Source organism: Sceloporus occidentalis, unplaced genomic scaffold, assembly GCF_023333645.1.
Source record: "Sceloporus occidentalis isolate IW3139 unplaced genomic scaffold, rSceOcc1.0.p SCAF_20, whole genome shotgun sequence".
Taxonomy (NCBI): Eukaryota; Metazoa; Chordata; class Lepidosauria; order Squamata; family Phrynosomatidae; genus Sceloporus; species Sceloporus occidentalis.
In genome coordinates, this window is record NW_028317000.1 from 14,778,575 (window position 1) to 14,801,131 (window position 22,557).

Below are 22,557 nucleotides of genomic sequence, written 5' to 3' on the forward strand. Positions count from 1 at the left end.
CCCTCCTGCGCTCCTGTGATTGGTCCTCTGCGTAGAAGGGGCCCGTGACGTACGGCAAGGGGGCGGGGACACGGAAACAGAGACGCTTCCGGGTGGGCGTCATATAAGTCCTCAGGGAAGAGGCCTGCGGGCGTGAAATAAGTCCCAGAAACGTCTAGATTAAGGAAAAGGGTTAGAGTGACCCTCATTATTGTGTTAGGAGGAGTTTCTGGGTTCACTCTCTCCCTCCTTTCTGAGAGAGAAGTCAAGCAGCCATTGATTCTTTTATGATCCTGAGACATTTAATTTATATTATTATTATTATTATTATTATTATTATATTTATTTTATCCCACCCTTTCCCCAAATACATAGGATAAGGGGATAGAAAGGTTTATTTTTTTAATGCATTTTATTATATTATTGTTATATGTTTTAAAGAGTTTTCTTCTTTCCCAGTTGAAGTCGTCCAGCTGTTTGTGGATTTCAATGGCTTTCATTTTAATATACGCTCATATCCCTCCATATTTATGGCTTTGATATTTGTGGATTTGATTAATATGTCCTCTCTAGGAATCTCTAGGTCCTCCTCCGGTGCATCTCTATGGTCAAGTTTAACTAAAAGCTGCACTGAACAACCTAGAGATTCCGAGAGAGGACACTCTACTAGGCCTTTGTAGCTCCTCCAGTGAAACTCTATGGTCAACCTTAACTAAAAGTGGCACTGAAAGGCCTGGTTCCTAGAGAGGACACTCTACTAGGCCTTTGTAGCTCCTCCAGTATGTCGGACATTGACCACAGAGTTGCCCAGGAGGACCTAGAGATTCCTAGAGAGGCATCTTCTTGGGTCTAAAAAATGACATTGTTGTGCTTTTCACGGGGGTCTTGTGCCCCTACCCCTAGTCAAAATGGAGGGACAAGTGTACTTTATATTTTTAACATTATGAGAAGAGCCGGCATGGTGTAGTAATGGTTTGAGTGCCAGACTCAGGAGACCAGGGTTCAAATCCTGGCTCGGCCATGTAAAAACCCACTGGGAGACCTTGGGCAAGTCACACTCTCTCAGCCTCAGAGAATAAAACAATAAAATGTTTACAAAAATTACATTACATCCAATTAAAAACATTTATATTTTAAGTTTGTAAGCTGCCCCGATTGCATTTCGTGGAGGGGCAGGATAGAAATAAAATTTATTATTATTATTATTATTATTAATTATTATTGATAATTTTGATTAATGATAAGGAAAGTCCCCGTCAGCGATGTCCAAGGTGCTGCTTTCCCCCTTTTTTCATTCTTTGCTGTTGCTTTATGTGCCTTCAGGGTCCCACTGAAGACATTGGAGGTTACAATGGTAGGAAGGGCCTAAAGCCTCCAAATCTGGGGAGCTAAGCTGGTCCAGCCCTGGTTAGCCCTTGGATGGGAGACCGCTGAGGAATCGCAGACGGCGGAGGCTCTATTTCAGAGAGAGGAACTGTCCAAACAACCTCTGAGGACTCCTTAGAAACCCCTATGAAATTGATTGGGGCCGCCATAGGTAGACTGGTGACTTGAAGGCATATATAGTACCCTAAATGCACCTGATTCTGTCTAGTCTTGGGAGCTATGCAGGGTCAGCCCTGGTTGTTCCTTGGATAGGAAATGGCCGATGAATCTCTCCTTTACACTCTTTCTTCTCGATGATGATAACCATCCTTGGTTTTTAATACTCTTTCGAAATGTCATCTGTTCCCAAAGGAAGGCTGCTGGGAGACGCTGGAGAAGGCCGCGGGTCGCGTCGCCTGCTCCGCCGGCTTCTGAGATTCGCCAAAGCAAATCTGGATCTCTCTTGGGGCAACCAGGATCCGGGTGCGAGTGTGTGTTTGCGTAGAGCATTGTGGGGAGGTCTGCAGGATATTGCAATTGCAAAAGCAGACAGTGAAGGCACTGGCGTAGGCTGCATCTGCACAGCAGAATTAATGCAGCTTGACACCAATATATATATATATATATATATATATATATATAATTTAAATATTTTATATATTAAAAACATGCCTCAATTTCAAAGGATAAATAAGATCTGTACATATTTAAATCCACATTTAAAATTTCCAGTGAAGTCCTTCCTTTCTTCCTTCCTTCCTTCTCCTTCCTTTTCCCTTCCTTCCTTTTCTCCTTCCTTCCTTCCCTCCCTGCCTCCCTCCTTCCTTCCTTCTGTTCTTCATTCCTTTCTTCCTTCCTTCTCACCTTCCTTCCTTCTGCCCATTTCTTCCTTCGTTTCTCTCCTTCCTTCTGTTTTCTTCCCTTTTTCCTTCTCTTTCCTTCTGTCCTTCCTTCCTTCCCTCCTCCCTTTTCTTCTTCCTTCCGTTTTTCCTCCCTTCTCCTTCCTTCTACCTATCCTTCCTTCTGTCCTTCCTTCCTTCCTTCCTTCCTTCTCCTTCCTTTCTCCTTTGATTGTGATTTCCTGCATGGCAGGGGGTTGGACTGGATGGCCCTTGTGGTCTCTTCCAACTCTACGATTCTATGATTCTATCCCTTCTTTCTCTCCTTCCTTTCTTCTGTCCCTCCCTCCTTCCTTCCTTCCTTTCTCTCCTTCCTTTCCTCCTTCCTTCTGCTCGCTCTTTCTTTCTTTCTTTCTTTCTTTCTTTCTTCTCTCCTGCCATGGATGCCAGGGGGCGAGCAAGGCCTTCCCCTACTTTGGGTGCCACCAACCTCTTTGCCAGGCAGCCATCATCATGGGTCAGTGGCCTTGGCGCTGCAAAGAGCTTTTCTTTCTCCAAAAGCTCAGTGGAGCATCTCTGTTCTTTTGTGCAAACCTGGTGTAACATGTGTGTGTCTACTAATGAGTTCCCTTCCAGGCCCTTACTAATGAGTTCCATTAAGGAAGGAGTGCAAGCCGAGACAGAGAGAGACACTCACAAAGCATGTGCATCTTTAGGGAAGAGGAATGCCAATTGTCAACTATCGCCCAGCTAAGCAATGTTCCCTAGTTTCCTGTTGTGGCCCATCCTGGACTCAGTAGGACCTGGGTTCAAATCCTCACTGAGACCCCTTTATTGCTATTGTGTGCCTTCAAGTCGTTTCTGACTTATGGCAACCCTATCATGGGCTTTTCTTGGCAAGAGTTGTTCAGAGGAGCTTTGCTGTTTGAGGCTGAGAGTGTGTGACTTGCCCAAGCTCAACCATTGGGCTTTTATGCTCAGACCATGGTATCTTGAGTCGTAATCCAGTGCTCAAACCACTATGCTAGTGGTTTGGCACATTAGACTATGACTCTGGAGACCAGGGTTCGAATCCCCACTCAGCCATGCGGACCCCACGAGCCACACTCTCTCAGCCTCAGAGGATTGGAATGGCAAACAAAACAGTGGGGCGACGTGGCTTCAAATGAACCTTACGGCCCTCCTTTCCTCGCCTTTCCCTCTTAGAGAAAAGGATGAACCACTGCCTGCGTATAAACGGATTAATGGCCTCCAGGCCACGCATGCCATGCCATGTCTCTCTCTCTCTCTCTCTCTCTCTCTCGACTCTCGCTTAGGGGCATCTTCAGTTCCAAGGGCGAGAAAGCCGCCCGCAACCCGCGACAGATATTAAAGCCTGCTGCCACTCTCCTGGCTCACTAATCCTTGCTATATTTACAGAACAGGGCCGAGTGCTTGCGTGGCGTCGGAAACCTTGGAGAAATCCCCAGCAAGCGGGCAGCGCTCTGCAGGTGCCCAGTAAATCTTGGCCGGCCTTCGGGGTGCCTTTGGGGTGCCTTTGGGGTGCCACAGAGACCCTTCGCTGGTCGTTTTTGCTGGGAAGAAAGAACGAAAACATACCACTCAGCCATAAGGAAATTGCACTCATCCCTTCTTTCCTATGTTTGAAAGGTCAAGCATTTTGAATAAGGGAGACGACCTGTAGTAGTAATATCACTAGTAATATATGATGAGGATGATGAGGATGAGGATGATGGTGATGGTGGCGAGCACAAAGCTTGCAACACTTGCTATTCTCTCTCATCCCCCTTCTTTGCTCCTGCACACCATGCATCATCATCATCCCATCATCATCATCATCATCATCATCATCATCATCATCATCATCATCATCTCCTCCTCCTCCCAAGCATTTCTGATAATTCAACCTGCAATGATAATGATAATGATAATGGCCAAGGCTTGCAATGGAGCCCAGGCACGTTTGGCCTCTCTCTCAGCCACTTTCTTTGCTCCCCTCATCATCATCATCATCATCATCATCATCATCATCATTTCCTCCTCCTCTCAAGCATTTAGTGTAAGGGAGACTCAACCTGTAATTAATAATAGGAATAATAATAGATGACAATGATTGCCATGGCTTGCAATGCTTGCCATTCTCTCAGACCCTTCTTTTGCTCCTCCACATCATGCATCATGATCATGAATCATCATCATCCCATCATCATCATCATCTCCTCCTCCTCCTCCCAAGCATTTTGTGTAAGGTGGACTCAATCTATCAATAATAATCATAGAAATAATAATAGATGATGACAATGATGGCCAAGGCAAGCCCCCTTCTTTGCATCATCATCATCCTCATCCTCTTTGCTGCCCCCCCAAAAAAAGAAGGAAGGAGAAAGGAACAAGAAAAGGGAAAAAAAGCCAAAACGGAGATGACATCACCTCCTTCCAAACCCAAAATGACGCAGGTTCTATTTTTAAGGGTCCAATCAGGTGGCCCAGGGGTCACGTGGTCCTCTGAGCAGAAAGGGGAGGGGGGCAGAAGAAGAGGAGGAGGAGGAAGAGGAGGAAGAGGCAGCAGCAGCAAAAGCAATAGCAAAGCAAAGCAACCAAAGGGCGCCTGCATTCTGCTGCTGCTGCTGCATTTGCAACCATTGCAACTGCATTTGCCATTGCAAAGAGGTGGGTTTGCATTAATTATTATTATTATTCCCCCCTTTCTTCCCCATTGAATTGCTTGATGGTGGTTTGATGGTAGCCTGCAGGAGGAGGGGAAGGGGGGATATATATATATATATATATATATATATATATATATATATATATATAATTTTTTTCTTCTCTTATTTATTTATTTCTCTCTCTCTTTTTTTTTTTTGCAGCACCTGCAAGAAGGACAAGGAAGGAGAAGAGCAGCAGAAGAGGGGGGAAATCAGGAGATAATATATATATATATATATATATATATATATATAGATCTGTATATACAAAACAAGGTCTGGTGCTGGTGGGTTGGAAGGAGAAGAAAATAAGGTGTGTATATGTATATATATATATATATATATATATATTGAAACAAGGTCTGGTGTTGCAGGGTTATAGAAGGACAAGGAGAAGAAAATAAGGAATATATATATATATATATATATAAGCAAGGTCTTTTCCTGGTGGGTTGGAAAGACAGGGAAAAGGAAATCAGGAATATATATATATATATATATATATACGAATATATATATATATACACACACACACACACATATATATATATATATATATAAGCAAGATCTGGTGCTGCTGGGTTATAGAAGGACAAGGGAGAGAGGAAAATCAGGAATATATATATATATATGTATTAAAGGAAGGTCTGGTGCTGCCCTGTTATAGAAAGACAAGAGGGAGAAGAAAACCAGGAAGATATATATAGGTCTGGTGCTTTTGGGTTACAGAAAGACAAGGGAGGAAGGAGAAGGAAATCAGGAATATATATATATATATATATATATATATTGAAGCAGGGTCTGGTGCTGCTGGATTAGGAGGGCAAGGGAGGAAGGAGAAGAAGAGAATCAAGAATATATATATATGTATATCTAGGAACAAAGTCTGCTGCTGCTTGCTTGCTTGCTTGCTTTCTGCGCCTGGACCTGGCCCCATGGGAAAGGGCCGGGCAGCTGGAGAAGGCGAAGAAGCCGCCGCCTCAGAGCCTCGCCAACATGGCCCCATCGCTTCAGCATCCAAGGCCTCCTTTGCCCGGATCCGGCCCGGCTTGAAGTAGACCAAGGATTTGGGCTGCCCCCCTCTTGGCTACGCTTCTCTCCCTCCATTGTCTTCCATTGCAAAGAGGGGCTCTCCTTGGAGAGACTGAGATAGAAAGAGAGGATCCGTTTTCCGTCTCTGCTGAACCCACCTGTGGCAACGTTTGGGGTGACCCTCGGCGCCCTTTGCTGGTTTTATTTGGGGTACCAGAGAAGACCAACAAGCTCGCCGTTATCATCGCCTTGGATCAAGAGACACTTTTGGAGCTGACCAACTTTGGGTGGGCCAGAAGTGGCCCAAGGTTGGGCTATAACTGGGCAAGTTTTGGGTGGCTTCCTTGGCACGACAGGTGCCACCGGACGCAGTAGCCAAGCCTTCCTGGATGTAAGCCACATCGAAGCATCCTCAGCTTCCGGAGGCCGTGCATCCCACGTGGGACTTTGGTGTGGCCCGCCGTTCAATGGCCCCACATCCCTTGCCATGGGGCGGCATTTGAAGCCGAAACCATCGCCAAGTGCTGTCCGGGAAGGTTAAGGTGGACTTCCTCTCTTCCGCTTCCTCTGCCACCTTCGTCTTCTTCCTTGGAGGCGTTTTTTGCGCCGACGCCGCCGACCATGGAGACGAAAATCCCACCGGCCGTGACACCCACCAGCCCTTCCTCCCCGGGCCTGTCGCCGGTGCCGCCACCGGACAAAGTGGACGGGTTTTCACGCCGTTCGCTCCGCCGTTCGCGCCAGAGGCGGTCACACAGTTCTTCCCAGTTCCGGTACCAGAGCAACCAGCAAGAGCTGACACCGCTGCCTTTGCTCAAAGGTAAGGCCTCCCCATCATCCTGGAGCAGCAGCTGCAGCTACATCTCCTGCAAAACTGCACATCCCATAGTACCATAGCATGGAGCCATGGTAGTGAAAGCATTATCAAACTGCATCAATGGTTTTGGTGTAGATGCATTATGTAGATGGATTATTTCTGCAGTGTGTTTTGGACCATAGTACCTTGGGTTGGTTCATCATACCTGTTGGAAGGGAGCTGCAGGTGGGATAGCTGTGGCTTCCTTTTGGGGTTGGATTAGATGACCTTTAGGGGCCCTTGCAGCTCTGTGGTTCTGGGAAGCGGCTCCTATGTCCAACTTTCCTTGATCTCTGGTTTGGAGCCCTTGGCCTTTTCTTGACCGGTCATCGCAAGAGCTGCGAAATCTGGATTTAGGAGGATCACAACGAACAACCAGGCCTGCGCTATGTCTCCGCTCTCTAAATATTAGCCAAACGGGACCAGTCCTTGCCACCCCAGTGGTGCCCAGTGCAATGCCAAGGAGCAAAATTTGGCTCTTCGCTTGGCTTATCTTATCCCAGGAAGGAGTTTTATCTCCTTTGGAGGCTGGATTTGAATACAGCTACCTCAGGGCCCAGGTTTTATTTTAAGGATTGGGTTTGGTAGACTACAAGGTGGGGTATATTTGTTGGCCAACTCAGGATCCGGCGTTTGGAGCGATGCATGCCATAAAAATATAATGAGAGGAATGTCTTTTATTGCGGCACGCACTCATTGAAAGGCTTTCGCAGGGAAGCTTCCAGCTCTGTCCATTGGGCTTCTCTGTTTAGGATGGTTGCTTCCTTGGGATCGCTCACCAAACCTTCCAGGGTCCAGACTGTCCAGAGGTCATATAGACTGACCCCAGCAAAGAGACCCCTGGAAGTGGCCAGAGATTCCCTCTTCGAAGTGTGCCTTCAAGTCAATTTATGGCAACCCCATTGGTTTCAAAGGTGGTTTTGCCCATTACTTCCTCTGAAATAGAGCCTCCAGCACCTGGGATGGCTTGGTGGTCTCCCATCCAGGTACCCACCAGGACTGACCCTGCTTAGGTCATCTGGGATGGGGTCTGGTGCCTTCAAGATACCTGTTGACTTATGGGGACCCCATAATATGCCATAGGGTTTTCTTTGGTCGGGAATCCTCTGAAGTATAGGCTCCCAAAGGATTCCTTGGTGGCCTCCCATCCAAGGTCCAACCAAGGCTGGCTCTGCTTAGCTTCCATATCAGACAGGATCTGGTCTCTAGGACATTTAAGCCTGGACTGAATAGGGTTGCCTTAAGCCAGGAATCCTCAGAGGTGGATTTGTCAAGCAGAGAGAGCCTCTAGCGCCTGGCATTCCTTGGCGGCCTCCCATCCGAGTGCCAACCCTTGCTGACCATGCTTAACTTCCAAGATCAGGTGGGATCCGGTGCTTTTAGGGATGTGTGCATACATGTCCCTTCAAGTTGCCAGCTGACTTATGGGGACCCCATGAATTTCATAGGGTTTTCTTAGGCCACAAATCTTCAGAGGTGGCTTTGCCTTCCTTGCAGCCGCCGCCACCGTTAATCCACCATTTGTGGATTATTCATTGAAAACAATGCAGCTCTTTTCTCCCGGCATCCTTAGCGCGCCGAAGGCATTCCTCGCCAAACAGCGTCGCAAACAAGCAATTAGCGGAGCAACAGGGTTTTTGAAAAAGCAGATGGTACGCGAACACGGCGAGAAGCGCAATAAAACCAGGCCGGATTTTATGGAGCCTCCATCCCAATTTCTGTAACGTGACCTCCTTTCCAGCTTCGGAGGGCAGTTTTTAGCCCTTCGGATTGGAACACCTTCCGGGGGTGCATCTGCACCGTAGAAATAATGCAGTTTGACACCACTTTTTAATTGCCATGGCTCCTCCTACAGAAATCCTGGGATTTGTAGTTTGGTGGGGGGCAATTGTGCCAGTAAGTAAATACAGTGGGTCCTTAGTATCCGTTGAGGTTTGGTCCCATGCATAGTGAAATGCGTGGATGCTCAAGTCCCATTGGATACAATTACATAGTAATACCCCTTATATAAAATGGCAAAGATCCAGGTATTTGGGGAATATACATATATGTGTGTGTGTGTGTGTGTATATATATATATATAGATAGATAGATAGATACACATATATATATACAAGCTGTGGATGCTTGAACGAGTGGATAAAAGAACCCGTGGATATGGAGGACTGACTGGCCACATTCTTGAAGTGTGATAAGGATCCTTTATCCCGATTTAAACCTGTTTGATCGATCAGAGCATCCCGATAAGGATCTTTTATCCTGATTTAAACCCATTTGATCAATTGGAGCGTCCCGACGAATTGCAACTCCACCATCTCAGCTCCAAGGTGGCTCTTTTAAGAGAGATTAATATACAGAAAGCCCTGACGACGGCCGGCTTGTATGAATAATGTAGAGGATACTGACCGTGAGGAGCCAACGTTAATAATGCAGTTGTCCCCGGTTGTTGCTAGTGTGTGACTTGCCCATGGTCACCTATTGAGTTTCCATGGTTGAGCCGGGATTTGAACCCAGGCCTGCAGAGTCCTAGTCCAAGGCACTGCACCACGCTGGCCCTCAATGGGATTCATTGCTCTCTCAAAATGGCTGCCAGCCATGCAATTAGGTGTGTGCCTGAAAAAATGAGAGTTGGAGGTTTGATGGAGGGATCTCTTTCCTCTTGTTGATCATGAAGTGATCCAGTCTTGAGGTGAGCCCAGTGCTATTCAACGTCTTTATCAATGACTTAGATGAAAGAATAGAGGGCATGCTTATCGAATTTGCAGATGAGACCAAAGTAGGAGTAGCTAATACTCCAGAATTCAAAATGACCTTAAGAGAATAGAAAGCTGGGACAAAGCTAACAAAATGAATTTCAACATGGAGAAACATAAGGTACTGCGCTTGGGTATTAAAAATGAAATGCACAGATATAGAGCGAGGGACTTGGCTTAACAAGAGTCCATGTGAAAGAGATCTCCTAGTAGACCACAAGTTGGACATGAGTCAACAGTGTGATGCGGCAGCTAAAAAGGCCAATGCGATTCTAGGCTGCATCAATAGAAGTATAGTATCTAGATCAAGGGAAGTCATAGTACCACCTTTATTCTGCTTTGGTCAAGCTTGACTTGGACTGTTGTGTCCACGATTCAAGAAGGATGTTGAGAAGCTGGAGCATGTCCAGAGGCGTGTGGACAAAATGGTGAAGGGTCTGGATACCATAAAGCATTATAAGGAATGACTTAGGTAGCTGGGGATGTTTAGCTTGGAGAAGAGAAGGTTAAGGGGTGATAGGAGAGCCCTGTTTAAGTTTTGGAAGGGATGTCACATTGAGGAGGAGGCAAACCTTTTTTCTGCTGCTCCAGAGAATAGGGCATGATGGAGCAATGGATGAATGCTATAGGATCTCACCTTGACATTAGGATGTTATGACTCTTCTGTTCCTTCCTCCGCAGATGCTCCGGTTTCTGAGCTCCATGACCTCCTGTGCAAGAAACTCCAGCAATGCTCCATCCTCTTCGACTTCCTCGACTGCGTGGCCGACCTGAAGGGCAAGGAGATCAAGCGGGCCGCCCTCAATGAGCTGGTGGAGTGCGTGGCCACCAACCGGGGCATCCTCATCGAGCCGCTCTATCCCGAGATCATCAAGATGGTGAGCTTCAGGCTGTGGTGCCTGACCTTTTTCGGTGCCCCACGCCCCTGGGAAACATTGGATTTGCGCTCACACCCTCCGCACAAGTAACACCACACTTGCAGATGGCCTGGTTTCTAATTTTTGGACCGCCAGTGGAACCATATACAATCCTAGAAGCCCTCCACATTCACTGGGTTAGAGGCTCAAGATCCCCATGAAAGTGGGCAAAGACACAAATTAAAAATGCAATTTTTAAACCTACCTAGGAATCTCTAGATCCTCCAGTGCAACTCTGTGGTCAGCATCCACTGGAAGTTGACCATAGAATTGCACTGGAGGACCTACAAGTGCCTAGAGAGGTATCTCTAGGTCCTCCATCGCGACTCTGTGGTCAGCTTCTGGCAGAGTTGCACTGGAGGACCTATAGAGATCCCTAGAGAGAAGACAAATCAAATCTGCAAAAGGCAAAGCTGCAAATGTTGAGGGATGGCTTTAAGTCATTCCCCGGCAGTTGCAGATTTCCCTGCCGTTCGGGGTGGTCAATCTGATCTGGATTTTAGTCCAAACTTTAAAGGAACCTCTCCAGTATTCTGGAGCTATGTTTGTGTAGAACTGCCATAAACAGGTCCTCTAATGTCTGAACCCGGAGCAGATTTAGTGCCTTTCCCCCCAGTCATTTGGAAGATACAGGTTGCGTTTCCCTTCTTACCTAAGATGTTTGGGACCAGAAGCGTTTTGGATTTCGGATTTATTTCCCAGATTTTGGAATATCTGATTGACCATTAGAAGCTTGAGGGTCAGATGTTCTGCAATGGAACCAATTCCTTAGAAAGATGGCGGAGGTCTCTTTCTCTGGACATCTTAAAAAATAGGCTGGAAGCTATTTGCTGAGGATGCTCTAGCTGGAGTTCTTGCATTGAGCAAAAGGTTGGACTGGATGCCCTCTGGGACCCCTTCCAACTCTGTGGGTCTAGGTTCCTGAAGCACATTAATGCCAACCCTGACTGGCATCCACAACTATGCCTGATTTTCAAGACTTCTAGTGTTACCTCCTTGGTGTCCCATCCAAGGACTAACCAGGCCTGACCCTGTTTTATAGCTTGGCATCCAAAGTCATACTGGTTGCATAGCATGGTTCCAAACTCAGGTTGTATAGCACTGTTGAAAAAAAGAGGAGCTTGCAGAGGTTTTATATTGTTAGCAGAAGTTTAGGAACAGCATGGAATAAGACCTCCTAGCCTTGGCGCATTCTCTTTACCTGTTCCCATAGATCTCCGTCAATATTTTCCGGACGCTCCCTCCCAGCGAAAACCCGGAGTTTGACCCCGAAGAGGACGAGCCCAACTTGGAGCCCTCTTGGCCACATCTCCAGGTGAGACTTCTTCCGAGTTGGCGCAACCTTGGCACATTTGGGGCACATTTTTTGGCTGGAAGGTCATGCATGGCAGAGCGGCTTGTCCCAAACTTTTCTTTGCTTCATTGTCGTGCGCTGTCCAGTCATCTCCAACGTATGGCTAACCCATTGTGGGGTTTTCTGGGGCTGAGAATGCGTGACTCGCCCAAGGTGGGTTTCCATGGCCGAGTGGCGAATCGAACCCCAATCTTTGGAATTGCAATCCAGTGCTCAAGCCTCTATTGGAAGGCCTTTTAGTTAGATGGTTGGAAAAGATGTGTCCATGGAAAGCTGTTTGCAATAGTGGCAATTGTATCATCTCATTCAAATATGTCTTTCCTCAGCTTGTGTACGAATTTTTCCTCCGCTTCCTTGAGAGCCCGGACTTCCAGCCGTCGGTCGCCAAGCGTTACATCGACCAGAAGTTCGTATTGCTGGTGAGTGAAGGAAGCGCAGGTTTGGCGCGGACGTTGGCTTTGTAGTACTCTGTGGCTGAGAAGGCTATAGACCTTGCAAAACCACAGATCCCAGGTTTGTGTAGGATGGAGCGACTGGTGTCAAACTGCATTAGTTCTACATCATATAAGCACCTCTTATGGCCTTTTTCCTCCCTCTTGTGCAGCTGTTAGAACTCTTTGACAGCGAAGACCCCCGGGAGCGCGAATACCTCAAGACCATCCTCCACCGCGTCTATGGCAAGTTTCTCGGCCTGCGGGCCTACATCCGCAAGCAGTGCAACAACATCTTTTTGCGGTGAGTCCTCTTCTCTTGACAACAGAGAGTGGCAGTGATGGTGGGGCTGGGGGGCAATTTTTATTCCTGCAAGGGCTACATTTGCAAGCGAAATGGGAGCAAAAGTACAAGTAGAAGGAAGGCAAAAACTAGGGGAACCCCATAGAATTCCGCAAGAGAAACAGGAAATGCATCTCAATATGTGCAGAAGAAATGCCAGCCATTTCAGCTAATAAACAGTTTTTGTGTTCCATAAGCTGGTTGTTGAGTTTTGACTTCCATTTTGAGGTGCAGATGGTTATGGCGAAGACAGTGATGCTCATGAGATAATCCCTCATCCCTTTCTTTTCCCTTTCTTTCCTCCGCTTTCCAGATTTATCTATGAGACGGAGCATTTCAACGGTGTGGCTGAACTGCTAGAGATCCTTGGAAGGTAAACTGGCTTGGGATGGGATCATGGCTCCCATAGTGGGCTACAGGGATGGATGCTCCATGCATAGTTATGGTCCGCAACAACGGCTGCAATCCTGCATGTCCCACCATTGTGTCACGGTCACACATGTAGAACTATATTGCATCTGGTCATTCACTGACCTCTGGACTTGCCATAGTGGGCATCCCTCCTTCATGGCCCTTTCATGCCTGTTAGAGTAAGGTCTAGCGATGTCTCTGTAGCTAGGAGTGAAATTGTGACGTCTTATGAGGTCTGCTGGTGTCTTAGACAAAGATCTTGAAAGGAGGACCACCATCTCAGCATCAACCTCTTTTCGGTGGAAGCTGAGGTTGTAGTCCTTTCTCCACAGCATCCCACCCCCTCGAAAATCACTTTATTACTTTTTAATGCAAGTATTAAGTATGTATGCTTTTTCTTTTTATCATTGTGTGTGCATGGTAGGCTCATAGAATCGTAGAGTTGGAAGAGACCCCAAGAAGGGCCATCCAGTCCAACCCCCTTCTTCTGCCATGCAGGAAATCTAAAGCAAAGCATCCCCATTGACTGATGGCCATCCAGCCTCTGTTTAAACAGGGCTATCATATCACTTCTTAACTGTCTCTTCTCCAGGCTAGACATCTCCAGCTCCCTAAGGCGTTCCTCATAGGGCATGATCTGGAGACTTATTCAATAGAGATGTATCTATCATTAAAATCACTTTGCAATGGTTGCAGCTCCTATCCCATGGCCATTCTGTGTCTGGTGGATCTGGTGGGGTGGTTGAAGTGGCATCCAGATGTGTTCTTGCAGCCAGATGTTAAACCTTTACATCTTCCACTGAGGTCTTCTGGAGTCTGGCGGAGGTCTTGGCACATGGATGAGATACTCATTTTGCATCTGGCTACAGGGACATAGCCAGGTGCTTTCCTAATCTCTCATCCCAGCTTCTTCTCCTATATATCTATCTATATGTATGTCTGTCTGTCTGTCTGTCTGTCTGTCTATCTATCTATTTGATCTGCTTTCTTGACTTCTTCTTCCCCAGTATAATCAATGGCTTTGCCTTGCCCTTGAAGACTGAACACAAACAGTTCCTCGTGCGCGTCCTCATCCCGCTTCATTCGGTGAAATCCCTCTCCATATTCCATGCCCAGGTGAGCCAAAATGGGGCATCCATCCATCATAGTGCCAACAAAGTCTGGGGTGAGAGGGTCTCTCTGTCGGGTAAAATAATGCATATAGCTGGGAACTCCAGGGCTGCATCCGCACTGCAGAAATAATCCAGGTTGACACCACTTTAACTGCAGTAATACTAATAATAGCTGTGTGAACCGTGTGCATTGAAATGAGGAGCTTTCCAGAAAGTGTTGGCAACTCTAATTTGGTGTTAATAGGGCTGAATATGCAAGGATTTCAACCAACGCTTTTCAGAGTGAAGGACCCGATAGATGAATTGCACAATTTCATGTTCTTCCCCATGCAAATATTTGATTTTTTTTATCATGCTGAGTATGGAGAAAAGGGTGGGATTTGGGGAAATACTTCCCGCAAAGGACCTGAAGTTAAATTCTCATTTGATCCTAGTTGGCTTGTGACTGTCTTTGGTCTCTGACCTTCCTCCCGGCTTCCTCTCTTTTGCAGCTGGCATATTGCGTCGTTCAGTTCCTGGAGAAAGACGCCACGCTGACCGAACACGTGAGTCGCGGATGCGTTCGAACCCTTACGGAAGGAGATGTTGGGAATAAATATTGCGGCGTTGGGGCTGCGGTTGCAGAGCGCATCCCCAGTGGGTTTGGTAGCTTTGCAAATGACGGCCGCGTCATCTCTCTTATCTGCAATGCTGCAATCTGAAATGTCCCCAAAACCCAAACTTTGGCTGGCTGAAATGGTGACCCTTTTGCTTTCTTGGCACGGTGCTTAATGCCCCCCCATTTCGTGCTGAATCTTGTGTTTGTGCGATCGCCGTCTGGGATCAAGGTGGATTGTATGCAGAAAGCTTTCCACTCTTGCATTGAACCATTCCAAAAATGAGCATTTAGGGCAGGCTGGGTTGTATAATCTAATTCCATCCTCCTTTTTTGAATGATCTCTCCTTCCTTTTCCATCTGTGGCAGGTGATCCGTGGTCTCCTGAAATACTGGCCAAAGACCTGCACCCAAAAGGAGGTATGGAAATACTGTGTGTAAACAGAGACAACTGTAGGCTAGTCTAAATGCAAATGTATTACTCAAGTTGCACATATTTGCACATTGGCATTGACGCATAATTGTCGTCACTTTTCTGCGCAAAGTGGCATTTTCTGTTTGCTCTCCCTCTGCTGCAAATGCCCAGCCATGCGAATCCATGGGCAACCGGCAGCCACATATTGTGCATTGTGTAAAACCTGGGATTTGTAGTTGCTCAAGGTCTTTATGCTTCTGTGCCAAAGAGTGCCGGCACCTCACAAAACTACCAACCTTTACATTCTTCAGGCTAGAACTATGGCAGTTAAAGCAGTGTCAAACCGCATTACAGTGGGCCCTTGGTATGCACTGGGGTTTGGTTCCAGAAACCAAAATCCATGGATGCTCAAGTCCCATTAAATCCAATGGCATAGCAAAATGGTGTCCCTTATATAAAATGGAAAATCAAGGTTTGCTATTTGGGAATGTACACATTTTTTGGAATATTTTCAAGCCATGGATACTTGAATTAAAAAATCCGTGGATCAGAAGGGCTGTCTTTCTACAGTGTAGATGCACCCTCAAAGCACAACCCCATTAAAAGCCCCCTTTCGGTCACATAGTTATAAGCTAGTGCAATATGGCCGCTGCAGTAGTGCTAGGCCATTGAGCCACCATCTTGTTCCTAATTCCTGTTTCTCCCACTTCTGTCTTCTCTCCGCGCACCTACCTGGCCTGGCTGCAGGTGATGTTCTTAGGAGAGATCGAGGAGATCCTGGACGTCATTGAGCCTTCCCAGTTCGTGAAGATCCAGGAGCCGCTCTTCAAGCAAGTGGCTCGGTGCATCGCCAGCCCCCATTTCCAGGTGACTCTGGGGGAGATGGGGATGGAGCAGCTCTTTGGGGCTGGAGGGGGAGAAGTCACCTATAGGACCAGAATGAAGTCAGGGACCTTGCATTGGGAGCCGTGAGAGAAGTGGAAGATTTGGGCTGGAACCCTCTTGGCGACTGGGGCTCATGTAACTAGCGATCACACCAGTTTAAGTACTTTTGGGAAGAGTTGCGCAAGGATCCTGGTTGGAATCCTTTGGGTGTCTTGCGCTAAGATAGCCAAAAGTAAATACTTTTGGAGGGCAAAGATTTTGGCTGGAATCCTCTTGGTGACTTGTGCTTGTGTAACTAGGAATCATACTAATTTAAGTACTTTTGGAGGTGGGTTGTGCGTGGATTCTGGCTGGAATCCTTTGGATGACTTGTGCCAACATAGCCAACTTAAATATTGGGGGGGGGGGGGGCATTGTGCAAAGATTTTGGTTGGAATCCTCTTGGTGACTTGGTATGTCAGGCCAGGAAAAGCCATCTTCACCTTCCTGGAGCCTCCACATAAGTGGAGTTTTATGCCTTGCTGGCCAGTGTAGTGGTCTGAGGATTTGACTGAGACCTTGGAGATTGGGGTATGAATCCCTACTCAGCCACAAAACCCACACTGGGTGACTCTCTCAGCCTCAGAAAATTGAGGGGTATATTTGCCTTGGAGTCGCCGTAAGTCAGAAACGGCTTGAAGGCACCCATGACGACAGTGATAGCAAAGCATTAAACAGGATCTCCGCTTCTGTCTCCCGTACCTCCTGCAACGTAAACGCATCTAAACCTTTACCTTTATCTCTCTCTCCCCCAATCCTTGCAGGTTGCAGAGCGGGCTCTGTATTTCTGGAACAACGAGTACATTTTGAGTCTGGTGGAGGACAACTGCCACACAGTGCTGCCCACTATCTTTGGCACGCTCTACCGCGTCTCCAAGGAGCACTGGAACCCGTGAGTCCGTGGGCTGGGGGTTATTTTGTGGGTTGCGTGGTCCTGGCTAATGGTTTAACTCCCGGTATTAAAATTAAACACTCCTCCTGCCCTGCCACCAGTCCTGTGAATTGAAAACAAGAACCAGGGTTGACTAGTTTTAACCAGGTTGGCAGCTTATAACATTGTCAAACAATGCTTAAGTTCTTTCTAACATTTGAGTGGAATCAGTCAGCCCTTGGTATTCGGCGGGTGGTTTGGTTCAGTGAACCATCATGGATAACAAAATCTATGGATGCTCAAGTCCTATTACATACATGCAACGGATAGTAAAATGGAGTCCTTTAAATAAAAGCTAAAAACACTCACATAAATATAAAATGCATGCTTCTTAGTTGTGCCCAAAATGGAGGACACTTTGGAGTTCCTTCGTATTGTGATCTCTTATTTCCCATCATCCCCATTCTTTTCCCCCCAGGACTATTGTTTCTCTGGTCTACAATGTCCTCAAGACTTTTATGGAGATGAACGGGAAGCTCTTCGATGAACTGACAGCCTCCTACAAGGTGGAGAAACAGCAGTAAGTGTGAGCGTGGTATCGGTGAGCCGCCTTGGGTCCCTTTCGGGGAGAAAGGCAGCGTACAAATGAACTCAACCAGTCAATAAAAACTTTCTGAAGTTCCTCCCAAGCTAGTGCAGGGATTCTGGGGGCTGAAGTCCCAAACCTGGGATGGAATGAAGGTGGAAGACCCCTGAGGATCAATGGATATTATCACACGAGGCACTTCCCGCACTGGAATCGTACAAACACTTCAGAAAAGCGGAGGTGGGATAGCCAGTTGCGTTTCTGAAGCGTCACTGAAGCACGTCCCGCTCTTTTCCCGTCGACGAATCATTCGTAGAGCAGCCATTTCTGTAATAACAGGAACTTCCGTTATTACAGAAATGGTTGCTCCGCAAACAATTTGTCGGCGGGGGACACGCCTCAGAAGCGCATCCGGCTACCCCACCTGTGCGCTTGTGAAGCGTTTGGGCAACGATTCCAGCAGGGTAAACCTCTGTGTGAAAGCACCCAAAGGTTCCACCTGGATCGATGGGTCACCCACCTAGACTTCAGCTTCACCTGTGTCTTTCTTTTATTCCTCTTCCTTTCCCCCTCTCTGCATCCCTCTCTCTCTTGCGCAGAGAGCTGAAGAAGGAGAAGGACCGCCAGGAGCTCTGGCGGCAGCTGGATGAGCTGCAGCTGCGGAAGCTGCAAGGACTGGAGGAAGCCAAGATGAACCGCCTCAACCTGCAACACAGCCTGGTTGTGCAGAGCGGGGGGGCCAGCTAGGGGCATCCTCCCTCCCCGGGAAGCCCCCCTCTTTCCCCCTCCACTCACCCCCACGGTGGCACAGGAGCCGTGCGCCGCGCAGGGTCAACACCCGTCTGAGAGCAACCAAGGCGGCAATGACACCCCCTGCCTGCTCCTCGCCCCCGCCGGTGCCAAACATGAGCTCTCACACCCTTTGCACCCCAGCGGTGGGACACGGCCGTCTTCTCCAAGCTATATTTTGGGGGGAATGCACAGGGGTCCCCCACATTTCACCACGTGGCAGCGAAAGCAAAGGATCTGAGCGCACGGCTGTTGTGGGCGAAGGCTGGCATGACCGGGGTGGTTCACCCCTACCCATTCTTAAAGTGGGGAGGAAAACAAGGGGGAGAAGCAATTGGGTCACGAGAAACTTGGGACTGGTGTTTAGGGTTTTGTTTGGGGGGTGTGAGGGGGAAAAAGCGGATGACCGTGGCAATCTAAAGCAATAGACCTCCTGATCCAAAGCGGCTTGCGATGTGCCCATGTATGTACCTATGTCTTTTTTTGGAGGGGATGAATGGAAAAGCAGAGCAATGGAGCCTAATACTTTAGGAAGAGGGGTCAAGGGAGCAAAATGGAGAACCCCACTGATGTGGGGAGTTAGTCATTGGTTGTCTTGTCGCCCTCAGCCCTGGGTCTGATGGGGAGCGTCGGTCAAAACCATCTGCATTACTTAGAAGCCCCTATTGGCTGGCAATGGGGAGAATGGTTTTTGACCCCCAGTATCCCTTCATTCTCGGGTGGAAGAAATGGAGCGATCCCTTTCACGCACCCCCAATACACCTAACACACACACAAAACAAGTAACGCCCTAATCTAGAGAATAAAGATGGATTATCGGCTAGAATTTGGGTCAATGGCGAGAGTGATATGCACACGGATGCGGTCCTGTGCGCGCTTCCCCATGGGTTGACAGAAACCCCAAAGTTTAGTGGCTGCCTTATCCCTTCAGCATGTGGGGTGTGGGCTGGGTTTTTTTTTTATTATTATTTGTTTTGGTGACAGGGAGTGCTGCTATTGCTGTTTCGAAAGAGATTATTATTATTATTATTATTATTATTATTATTATTATTATTGCGTCTTTCCCCGGACGGTACGATCCGGAGAGCGCAAGATCTTGGGTTTTGTCCACTTCCGAAATGTAATCTGGGTTGGACCCTGGTGGATGACCACCGGGAGGAAAGAGGAATTTACAAATAGGATTAGGACCCGGAAAGGATGTTGTCTAAAATCCCGGAGAGCTACTTTTGCCAATCGGAGCATAGACGGTGTCAGTGGTTCTGGCTCAGTATATGGTTCAATTTTTCTCCCTGTTCTGAAAGTCCTAGGTTTTAATTCCTGACATCTCCAGGGCTGCATTATGTACATTAGCCAGATACATAGACACCGTGGCCCTCTCTAACTTGGTTCAAGGCAGCTCCCATTGCAGCTAGGCTGAGTTTGGTTTGCAAACATCCGGCGTCCGACCGGTTGTAGGTGTGTGTTGGTGCACGAGAGTGTGAGAAAGGTATACACACACACTTTTGGGGGCACTTTGCTTAGGTTCTCACTTAACCCTTGGGAGGAGTTTGGCTCCAGCATGTGCCACCCACCTGCCCCACATCCCTCATCCCCACCGACTGCCACTCAAAACTTCTAAGGGTCACAAGTAGGAAATTTGGAGAGGGTTTTTAAAAAACGAGTGTTTGCAAACTCTTGGCACTTTAGGAGGGGCTGGTTTTGTTGTTGCACAGGTAGAAACAGGGATATATGTCTTTGCAGGAAGGAAAAGCAAGGAGGGAAACGCTGGCTGGGAAAAGTGGCAGGGATGGGTTGGGGTTGGGGTTAAATGGATGGGGGCAATAATGCCATTTTTGGTGCAGATTAATTTGCTGTAATCCAGGACCGGCGGGCAACTTGTGGTCAAAGGCTTTGCTGTTGGTAGCGATAGCTTCCATGTCATGAGGGCAGATTTGGTCTAGGCTTGATCCACACTGCCGAAATAACCCACTTCCATTCCTCAATGCAATGGGATTGTAGTTTTGTGAGACACTTAGCCTTCTCTGGTGCCACAAGAAATGACGATTCCCTAGCATTGCGCCACGGCAATGGAGTCAAACTGGATTATTTCTGTAGAGCGGATGTAGCCTTATAGTCTCAACTTTAAATGAGCTGCCTGTGCTGAGGTTTGTTGTTGTTGTTGTGTGCCTTCCAGTCGTTTCTGATGTACAGCGACCCTAACGGGAACTGGTCGCAGGGTTTTCTCGTTCAAGATTTGCCCTTTCCAGCCTTTGAGGCCAAGAGAATGTGACTTGGTGGGTTTGTTTCCAAGGCTGGGCAAGAGGCATGAACCTGGTCTCCCAGCGTCTTTGCTCAGTGCTTAAAACCACCGCGCCATGTTGGCTTTCCACGACATGGCGCCACGTCTCCAAAACTACCTCTCCGGCAGCTCCTTTAAAGTTCAGGCTAGAACCCGGAACGGATTGGTCTCACACACTTCTCGGACATTGAAGCCTAGCATCTGGAGGGACCCACCATTGGCCTTCCCCCATTTTGGGTCTCATCCGCCTCTTGGTTTTATTGGGATGTTCTCCTTCCAAATTCAGGGTCCAGGGGAAGACTTCTTCAGAAACGCTTGGAAGGCTGAAAATGAAAACCCAGAGCAGGGAAATCTGGGACTTAAAAAGCTTTTGTATGAAACCGGGGAGAGCTGACCCAAATTGGTTGACCATATCATTTCCTCTCCGCCAAAGGTGTTTTTGGGGGGGATGTCTTTGGGGTGCATGGCACCCCTTTTTTTTCTAGGCATGGTGACGACCTCGAAATGTTCTCTGCAAGAAGAGATTTCAAGGGTGGTGGTGTTGGGGGGGGTTCCAAAAAAGTAGTCACACTGGGGGGTTATTTAGGGGGGAGTGGTACAAATGGCGTGTATTACAGTTTTTATTTTTTAGCAGAACACTGAAGCCAGTCGGCCCACCGTAGCGCACCTCTTTCTGTAGCCCAGCCTTCGCCAAACCGGTGCCACCCCAGAGGTTTGGGGTTGCAACCCCCATCGTCCCCCACACACACCTGGATATTTTGTTGGGGACGATAGGACCTGAGACTCCAACACCTCTGGCCAATGGTGCCAAATTTGGTATAAAGCTGCTGTAGTTTATGTTTAGATGCCACACTGGCGTAGTTTCCACACACGGAAAAGCCCCTTGGCATTGGTTTGGGGGGCGGGGGGACGGGCGGGGAGATGCTGCGGAAGAGAGCTATTTTGTGGGGGGCAGGCCAGGGAAGGGACATCGGTCTTATTTATTAAAAGATAAAAATGGTTACTACCATGGATCCTTCCACTGCCCTCTTTTCCTTTTGCTGGACGAGTCTGTATTCAAACAAATAAATAAAGAGGAAACTTTCATGTCATTGGCGGCGTTTTGATCTTTTTGACCTCTCTTCCAAAAAGTTTGGGAGTTGCGTTGGGGTTTGTGTTGTGAGACATAGCGTGGGTCCTATGTAAGATATAACCCATTTGTGTGTATCCACAGAGACCACGAAGAATATGGGGGCGATGTGTTTGCGTCACTTTGGTCACTTTGGTGAGGCTCATACCAGCATCGGCCTCCTTTCCAGGAGACCTGGATTCGCAGAGGGCTTCCGGAGATGGCTGGAAAACAAAACCCATGTTCCTCCACTGCTGAGTCCCCAGGGAGTTCTCTGCCGTGGCAAAGGGGTGGCGCGGTCTGGGTTGCCATGGAGTTTGCCCATCTCAGGGTTGGAATAAGGGCGATCATCATTGATAGAATGGGTACCACAGGTCGATACCTGTGCCAGCGCACCTGGAGAAAAGGTGACTTTGGGGGAGATTATTCCACACCAAAGAGGTAGCCGCCATAGCCATTCAAAACAAGCCAAGTGCCCAAACATCCCCTCCTGTCTCTTGTGGGCAACAGTGAGAGACAAGCAGCCTGCAGTTTATAAAATGCATCAGTTGCAGTTTGCGAAATGCATCACTTTTCCAGCCGCCCTTCTGGGAGGGCAAGGCTGCTCATACCAGCATAGGCCCCATTTCCGGAAGGGGGCACATGAAAGATAGAGATGGAACATGGTTGGTAACTGAACAACGCCTGACCATGGGAAGGGTCAGCTTCACCCCGAAACTGTCGTTTGGTAGACCTCTTACCCGGCACCCTGTGGCTGAGCTTTTTAGATTTCACAAATGGTTTCCGCACACATATCTCTGTTTGTTTTATGATTTTATTATTTCATTTGTAGGCCGGGTGAGACCCACGGGGGGGGGGGGGGGGCTTACAGAAAGATATACAATTTGAAAC

At 47.8% G+C, this 22,557-nt stretch overlaps 1 protein-coding gene across 1 annotated transcript; it reads left to right on the plus strand.

The window, feature by feature from the left end:
- Nucleotides 1-5,427: 5,427 nt before the first annotated feature.
- Nucleotides 5,428-21,649, plus strand: PPP2R5B (protein phosphatase 2 regulatory subunit B'beta). The gene is made up of 13 exons (XM_089483614.1): nucleotides 5,428-6,743; nucleotides 10,214-10,410; nucleotides 11,663-11,764; nucleotides 12,130-12,222; nucleotides 12,408-12,538; nucleotides 12,891-12,950; nucleotides 13,996-14,104; nucleotides 14,592-14,645; nucleotides 15,065-15,115; nucleotides 15,858-15,977; nucleotides 16,799-16,926; nucleotides 17,384-17,485; nucleotides 18,091-21,649. Exons 1-13 carry the CDS (start codon nucleotides 6,545-6,547, stop codon nucleotides 18,236-18,238), a joined length of 1,494 nt encoding a protein of 497 aa, XP_089339740.1. The 5' UTR covers nucleotides 5,428-6,544; the 3' UTR covers nucleotides 18,239-21,649.
- Nucleotides 21,650-22,557: the final 908 nt, after the last annotated feature.